The sequence below is a fragment of the Sinocyclocheilus grahami genome, unplaced genomic scaffold (genome assembly GCF_001515645.1).
Source record: "Sinocyclocheilus grahami isolate Dianchi unplaced genomic scaffold, SAMN03320097.WGS_v1.1 scaffold702.1, whole genome shotgun sequence".
Lineage (NCBI taxonomy): Eukaryota > Metazoa > Chordata > Actinopteri > Cypriniformes > Cyprinidae > Sinocyclocheilus > Sinocyclocheilus grahami.
Genome location: NW_015505881.1, coordinates 59,678 through 68,305, shown reverse-complemented (window position 1 = coordinate 68,305; position 8,628 = coordinate 59,678). Strand labels below are relative to the sequence as shown.

Sequence of the window (8,628 nt, the reverse complement as noted above, 5' to 3'; positions counted from 1 at the left end):
TGCATGTGTGTGTGGTTGTACATACACATATGTCGTTTTTTTTTTGTGTTTGGCTTAGTGTGTTATGTTAGAATCATTATTATACTCTTATACCCTTTGTTCTTTAATATTTTGAATTGTTTTTAGCTTTATTTTTTGTTTTTCTTTTAAATGTTAAGTTTTGAAATTGTGTTGTATGCATTTGTCATTTTTATTTAATCTCTTTATTTTTTAAATGTGTATAGATAGTATTTATAAAGTTTCAGCTTTTAGTTTTGGATCTGTTTTTAGTTGTTTTAATACTACAATTGAGTGCTTCTGTTGTCCTCATTTGTAAGTCGCTTTGAATAAAAGCCTCTAATAAATGACTAAATAAATAAATAAAATAAATAATCATTAAATCACCACCACAGCGTCTTGAAATTCAGACCCTTTTGAAATTCCACAGGCCATGTGCAATGTCCCAATATATTTTTTATATTTCATAAAAACAATACAATTGCATTTAATTATAATAATTTAGCAAATTGAATTAGTTTAATTTATCATTTTTGAAATTAAAATATTTCAAAAGTATGAATACGCTTTATATTTAAATACACAAATGGGTTGCTCTTATTATCAAATTTGGCATTATCAAATAACTAACGGTGGGTGGGGGGGATTCAAGGACGAATTATTTGAAACAACTGCTCTGTACACAGTCATTTACGCAAGAAAAATGACACTGCTATAATGTTTTTATTTAGATCCTGCTTACCAGACCAATGAGTGAAAACATCCGGGCCTCTAAACCACGCCCATTTTGCAACATTTTATTCTACTTATTATAATATTATCGCCCTTGTAAATTGTTGATAATAAAGACTTGGTCATAAGCATTATGTTGCACAACATTAATCAGCATAAACATTTTTTTTCTCTCTGAACGTGGATTCGTGGAACGCCAGCAGTTCCGGGTTCGTCACAATGACATACGCGCCTGCGTCAGACGCAGCGTCCAGATTCAAACTGGTCGGCGGTTAAGAAGAAAGCGGCAGCAAGCGAGGAGGGCGCAAGGCATACAGAAACCAACCACAATTAAACTAAATACAAGATGTCTAAGACACTGAAAGGAATCACGCTGAAGGGGAGTGCAGAACTCGTTGCGGAGTTTTTCTGTAAGTAATGGTTTTGGGGCAGATGAATGAGTTTCATGGCGTCGTGGATGTCTAACCTGGGGCCGTTGCAGAAACTGTTTAACGTTAGTTAAACGTGAACATGAAATACATTTTGGTATGGAGTGGTGTGCTGTGCCTTTTTGTTTCAGAAAATAAATGAAACCGGTCCTTTGTTGTCTGTAGCGTTCGGTATCAACAGTATCTTGTACCAGCGAGGAATCTACCCAGCAGAAACCTTCACCAGAGTTACACAATATGACATGAGCCTTCAACTGACCACAGATGCGAAGCTGAAGAACTACCTCACCAATGTCATCTCACAACTCAAAGGTTGTTTTTCAATGAAAGTACCACATCTCGTGGAACAGTTAGTTTGTTTCATTAACATTGGTGGTGCAGTGTAGTAGGAGTAGTAATACTTAATATGTGCATTCAGATATTATTAAATGTATATGAATGGCAAGCTGTAATGCTAAATATATTGTTCAGTTGCCATTTAGATCAAGATACTGCAACACTTAATGTGTCTGTAGAATTAATGATAGTCCCACCTTACAGTTAAAAGAGCCAATTTACATTTATTCAGATGCCTCATTAAAGAGATAAATGAAGAAATGAAACCTTGATGCTGGCATGGCATTAAAAAGTGAATGAATAAATAAATCACCCAGAAAATATAAGATGTAGATGAATTTGTTTCTTTATCGGAACAGATTTTGAGAAATTTAGCATTTGCAGTGAAGCGAGTGGCTACCTATGAGACGGTACTTACCCACGGATCAGAATGAGAATCCAAACGGCTGGTAAAACATTACAATAATCCACAAGGAATCTGCATGACTCCAGACCATCAATTTAAGGTCTTCCGAAGTTACAAGCTGTATGCACATCTAAATTTCTCCAAATCTGTTCTGATGAAGAAAAAAAAGTCAAGACTTCATCTTGGACGGCATGAGGGCGAGTACATTTTCAGCCAATCGCGGCAAAAAAATTATTACTTTAACAGTATAACACTCATGCATGTTAGCTGGGCCAGACAAAAAAGAAATATTGTTTTTGTATTTTTGGGAGATTTGAGCTGAAGAGAAACAATTGAATTGGCTGAGATTTCAGTCTTTCTCTATTTAAGTAGAAAAGAGCTATACAGTCATGACTAGAAATGGAAACCTGAGCCTGTTTAGTTCTTAGCATTGTTTATCGTTCTTCGTTGCAGAATGGTTGTTTGATTGCACAGTTCAGAAGCTGGTGGTGGTCATCACATGCCTGGAGACTAATGAGGTGCTGGAGCGATGGCAGTTTGATCTTGAGTGTGACAAGACTGCAAAGGAGGGCAGGTACGTAATCAAACTTAAACTGTGAGGAAGGATTAATAATTGCATTTTCATATTCGATCACATCCTGTGATAAAATGATGAGAAGCTAAAAGTGATTTAGTTTTTTTTACCTGACCAATGCAAATATGAATGTGCATAAAGAACTGTATACCTTGGCTTTTCCAGCGCACCCAGGGAGAAGTCCATAAAAGCTATCCAAGAGGAAATCCGTTCTGTTATCAGACAGATCACTGCCACAGTTACCTTCTTGCCGTTGTTAGAAACTGCCTGTAAGTAAACTACACTTGTGATCATTAGATCCATGCACAGTCACACCGCAAGATCATGGTCATCCTGTGCTATATATTTTGTATGAAATAATTTTTTATAGTTGCTGTAACATTAGATTTCAGACAAACACGTTTTTAAGAATTGTTTTCCCCCCAGCAGTATTGCATATGCCATTGATTAAATGGTACTACAAATATATATATATATTAGCCTTTACCCACTTATGGCGCTTTTTAGGGCTGTGTATCACCAGCAAAGTCACGATACGATACGTATCACGATACAGATGCCACGATACATGACTGCACTGCATTTCACCTGAGCAGAATTTACAAAAACAGCTGTTTATTAAATACTGCTTACTATAGTGCCATTTCTAACTATTGGCAGAGCAGCAGTTGACCTTTGCATTATGAAGGGCCTCCATAACTGTACCACAGTACAATATAGGATATGTTTACATTTGGGCACTCCCACCAGGTACAATATTCTGATTGTTTGCATCTTGTTTTTAAGCCCATAAATAATAATGTACTTGTTCTAGGGCTGGACGATATGGCCAAAATTGATATCACGATATATTTCTTAAATTCCGATATCGATATGAACACTATTTATCTGAAATAGAAATCTTTTGTAACATTATAAATGCCTTTATCATCACTTTTGATCAATTTTAAGCATCCTTGCTAAATAAAAGTATTCACTTCTATAATTTCTTTCCCCAAAAAATAATACAAATTATACTGAATGGAATAGTGTATAATGTTACAAAAGCTTTTTATTTCAGATAAATGCTGATCTTTGGATCTTTCTATTCATCAAAGAATCCTGAAAAAAAAAAATGTACTCAACTGTTTTAAATATTGATAATCAGCATATTAGAATGACTGCTGAAGGGTAATGTGACACTGAAGACTGGAGTAATGATGCTGAAAATGTAGCTATGTATGATCACAGGAATAAATTACATTTTAAAATCTATTCAAATAGAAAGCAATTTTAAATAGTAAAAATATTTCAACATTTTACTGTTTTTGCTGTACTTTGGATCAAATAAATGCAGCCTTGGTGAGCAGAAGAGAATTCTTAAAAAGAAAAGAAAAACTAACATTGAAAATCTTACTGTTCAAAAACTTTTGACTGGTAGTGTAGGCTGATTATTCTTATAGATTGAAACAAATGTGCTTCAGCCAGAAAAAGGGTATGAAAAGTGCTCTGAGTCGCTGCAGAAAAAAAATTTGAACAACAACAAACTGGAAATGTTGCTGGAGACGGGCTTATTAAAATGCAAACTCATTCTCTGCCAGCAGGAGGCGCTTTTAGAGATAAAACTAGCGCTTTCCCCAGTAATGGCTGTAATCAAAGCAGCTCTGCTCATGAACGCTTCTTTATCCGATCAAATGAAAATTCCATCGAAACTTTTCTGAAGACAGTCAATTCCCTTCAGAGATACATTCATATAAAACACCCGCCGTGTTATGATTTTGAAACGTGCAGTGCTCATGTTTATTCAACGAAGTCAAACGCCACAAATAAAACATGTATGGGAAACACTGGTAATGTATATCGAAATATTGGAAATGTGTTTAAAAATCATATCACAGTTATTGAAAAATATTATATCACGATACATATTGATATTGAATTATTGTCCAGCCCTAACTTGTTCTAATAAGTTTATATTGTAATGTACTCATTCTAATATATTTAAAAAATAATTTACATTGCTGGTAGGTTATCATTGCACAAATTAACACACTCTACAATTAAAAAAAAAAATTAGAAGATAAACTGACGCGCTTTCTTCACTGTATCTAACGCGCACACTCTCAAGGCTGATTTATACTCAAAGCGTCCGCAAGTTCGCAACGTCGTTTCGCGTGGCGGTGTGCACAACTATTTTTTGTAACTTTCCGTGCATCTCAGCTTCCGAAGATGCACGAGTTCAAAGAGACTCTAGCCGAACATGCACGTCTGTGCCAGCATTTGTGTGACACAGAAGCAGTTTGATGTTAAGTGCAGTCACGCACGTTGCGGCCGGACTCAGACATTCAGGAACAAACTTTTTAGCGCTGCCCCACAGTTTTATCAACTAAATAGCTTAATCGCTCTAGAGCTACATTATCTTTCTCAGCAAGGAGCTGGTAGCATTGTTTCTGAAGGAATTAAAGCCACAGCTTTACTGTTAATTAGAGAAACGCGGCAAAACAGTGGTAATTCATACATACACAGCCTCTCTCTCTCTCATAAATGAACAGTTGATGAATTACACTTTTCTGAGAATAGAATATTGAAGTGGAGATCGCTAAACTGCAAGCTAACTAGTGTTTTCAGAAAGCAAGCACGTTTATTCACAGCGGAGAGAGTTTCTCAATTTTAAACGTTGTAAAATTTTAAACAAATTAAGTGCAGTCCACTGCTGCACACATGCCACAATACTCGTATCGTCAATTCTCTGTGACGATACATCGTCGTATCGATATTTTGAACACAGCACTAGCGCTTTTCCACTGCATGGTACGGCTCGGTACGGTTCACTTTTGGGGGGTTTCCCACTGGGTACAGTACCTGGTACCTGGTACTTTTTTTAGTACCACCTCGGTTGAGGTTCCAAGTGAACCGTACCATTACCAAAATGTGACGTGTAAACTCTGCTGATCACGGATTGGCCAGAGAGAATCGTCACTACCTGCGTCACTGAACTTGCGACACAAACACAAAAGAACCGCTAGATTTAGGGCTGAACGATTAATTGCATTTGCGATAATATCGTGATATGAAAAAAATTCTATTTTTCAATCGCAGAGGCTGCGATTACACGGTCACGTGACAGGCGAGAGTAAAGAGGTGTGTTCGACTTGAAGATCAGATCGGTGTATGACATCAAAGTATGGCGAGAGAACGCATGAGGAGACGTCCGCGCTCTCTTATAGCTCTCTCAGTACTTTGATGACACGCACCGATCGGTCTAAGCAGCGCTGCTTCAAGTCGAGCGCGGGCCATCAGCAGAAAAATAAAATAAGTAAACAGCCAAAGGACGTAACTTAAAATGGGAGATGGGTCGGTTTGTGAAAGCGAAGAGAAAAGCCATAGAGGAAGTCGCACAGACCCAGGCAGGTGCTGGTCATTCAAAAGATAAATGCAGAAAATATGATGAGGCATATCTTGCTCTGGGCTTCACTCATCATGTCTATACTATACCGGACGCTACAGTTGACGCGTCGCATCGCAACAGTTTACATATTTTTATTACAGTGACTGTGAATGACCTAAAGTAGTGTGGTAAAGCAACAGATTTGTTTTTATATTTCTGCAGTCTACTTTAGTTTGTGTGATTTGTTACTGACTTTCATATTAATGTTTACACCAGTCTTATTTGTCACTGTCATAATTATTTCATGCTTACAAGGTTGGAAGTTCAAGAAATCAGTCAATATACTGTGATTGTAGTTGTTAAATAAAAATGTCATTCATAACGATTCATGCATCACCTAATTTCATTGCAACATATAGGCCTGGCCTACAGAAAATAACATTTGTTTAATCTATCTAATAGTGTGTTGGTCATACTATACAATGATTTATAGCTTGTCTTTGTTGAATAATACAGAACATAAAGAGCTTTAAAAAAAATAATTGCATATTAAATCGCAATATTGGTTAAAAAAAATCGCAATTAGATTATTTTCCAGAATCGTTCAGCCCTAGGGATCGAATGCAACTGTTCTGAACGAGCGCACCTTTTTTAACAACCAAAAAGTGGCTGTTTTGCTGTCTGTTGAGGAAATGCAGACGTTCCTCTCATTGATAGCAGAGGAGCGGATCCAGCAAGAGCTTGATGGGGCGAGACAGAATGAAAAAGTTTTTCAGGAGTCGCGGCAGTAGAGGCGGCGCAACTATAAACGACACGTGAATAATCCTGCCCACTCTAAAGTGGTACTGAACTGCAGTGGAAATGCAAACCAAGCCTTTCCGTGCCGTGCCGAGCCGAGCCGTACCACGCAGTGAAAAAGCACCATTAGGTCTCTTGGAGAGCATCACAGTTAAACCTAAAAATAAAAATCTCTGTTTACAGCCATCGGACACCGCGATTGATCCCCGTGATTTTTACCTTGACTGTGGCCTGTTCCGTGACAGCTGCGCCTAGATCTGACTGGTGAACTGTCCTCTGGGGCAGGCACAGTGAAAGTGGCAGCGGTTTTTTTTTGTATGGTAATGGGCATCAATCGGAGTGTAAACGGTGAGAAATCTTGAGGCAGGCACGACGCTTATAGATGCCACGGCAAGTGCGAGAGGAAATAAGGCAACGTGTCTACACCTGATGCGTGCGGCGTGGCAAAAGACAGCATTGAACCCATTATAATCAGTCATGCTGTCTACAATGGCTGTGGCGCAATGCGACAACAACTGTCGCGTCTGATGTAGACACGGTGTAAGGTGGCAAGTAAATAAGTGTAGAATAGCACTGTCTGTTTGCTTATGTGCATCAATTGGAGTGTAAACAGTAAGAGATGTTCAGGCAGAGGAAAAGCATTTGGTTAACGGTGAATATTGACCTATTGTGCGTCCTATTGCCGAGCCCCGCCTTGATGTAATGATTGACAGGTAGGGGGCGTGCTCGGCTCGGAATGCATTTTCAAATCCACAATGACTTAAACTATCTTCATTGTGGGGTATTTAATGAAAATGCAATTGAAACGTCATATATGTACTGTAAGTGTCAATGCATTTAAGAGTAATAAAAGACATTTACATTACCATTTTGCTACCCTTTTGCTGCACCTTTGGCTCAGAATGCATTCTGAAATTCTCACTGCATTGTTACAATTATCACACGGTATTATGATAAATGCAATACCAAGTGTCCTACCCCTAAGTCTAAATGCATTTAGGAAAAACAGCATTTAAATGATAATTTTGCTACAGTTTTTGCTTGGACATGTTAAACAATCAATTTGGGTAATTCATTTTAATTTTGCAACTTATAAAGCTTTAAAATATTTTTTTGTTTGCATATTAAAACTAGTGTAGAAAATGGCAAATTGAAATTATATAATTGAATTTAAATTTTGCACTAAATGTTGCACATATGTATGGAAAATTTAAATACAAAAATACATTGCCATTTTACATATTGCATTGCCATTTTGCATATTACATTTCAAATTGAATTTAGCTACACATGCTTTCAACGCCCCGCATTTTGCGGGAGAGTCAGTCCTGAAATCGAAAGCTTTGTCCCGCGTCTTGCAAATCACAGTAGTGTCCTGAATTTCAATTTTGTCCATTTTATTTTTATTTAATTACAATAGCACAAAAAAGTAAACAATTTGCAAACTGGGATTATTGGGGTTTAAAAATGGCAAAATTGCATTTCAACTTTTTCAATCTTTGTATAGTCTAGTCAAGTAGCATAACTTAGTCACTGCTTAAGGACATTTATATTCAGTTCATTATATTTAGTAGACATAGTTTAATAATACTAAGTTATTGTGCTCCCCTGTGTTCCACAAAATCAGATTAACCGCAATAACCACTTGGTCACCCTACTCCGTACTCATGTAAAGCTGAATTCTAGCAAACTGAACTACTTTATAAAGCTGATATGTTGCAGGGTACATATTTTTGTTGACTTTTTTGTGTGTTTTATATGTGACTTAACTTTTGTCTCTTATAACTCAGGTGCTTTCGACCTTCTGATCTACACAGACAAAGACCTTGAGGTACCTGAGCAATGGGAGGAATCTGGGCCTCAACTAATTGACCAATCAGAAGAGGTCCGCTTGCGTTCCTTTACTACTACTATTCATAAGGTGAACAGTATGGTGGCCTACAAGAGGACAAACTCCACGTGATTTCTTCTTTTTTTTTTTTTTTTTTTG

At 37.2% G+C, this 8,628-nt stretch overlaps 1 protein-coding gene across 1 annotated transcript; it reads left to right on the top strand.

The window, feature by feature from the left end:
* The first annotated feature begins 946 nt into the window (after positions 1 to 946).
* Positions 947 to 8,621, top strand: mad2l1 (MAD2 mitotic arrest deficient-like 1 (yeast)). The gene is made up of 5 exons (XM_016243823.1): positions 947 to 1,139; positions 1,323 to 1,469; positions 2,353 to 2,473; positions 2,639 to 2,742; positions 8,429 to 8,621. Exons 1-5 carry the CDS (start codon positions 1,076 to 1,078, stop codon positions 8,599 to 8,601), a joined length of 609 nt encoding a protein of 202 aa, XP_016099309.1. The 5' UTR covers positions 947 to 1,075; the 3' UTR covers positions 8,602 to 8,621.
* Positions 8,622 to 8,628: the final 7 nt, after the last annotated feature.

Bases quoted from the DNA above. Each gene is read 5' to 3' on its own strand.
- mad2l1 (XM_016243823.1), top strand. From the start codon at position 1,076: ATGTCTAAGACACTGAAAGGAATCACGCTGAAGGGGAGTGCAGAACTC. The intron at 1,140-1,322 runs GTAAGTAATGGT...TGTTGTCTGTAG, and splicing joins ACTCGTTGCGGAGTTTTTCT to CGTTCGGTATCAACAGTATC. The intron at 1,470-2,352 runs GTTGTTTTTCAA...TCTTCGTTGCAG, and splicing joins TGTCATCTCACAACTCAAAG to AATGGTTGTTTGATTGCACA.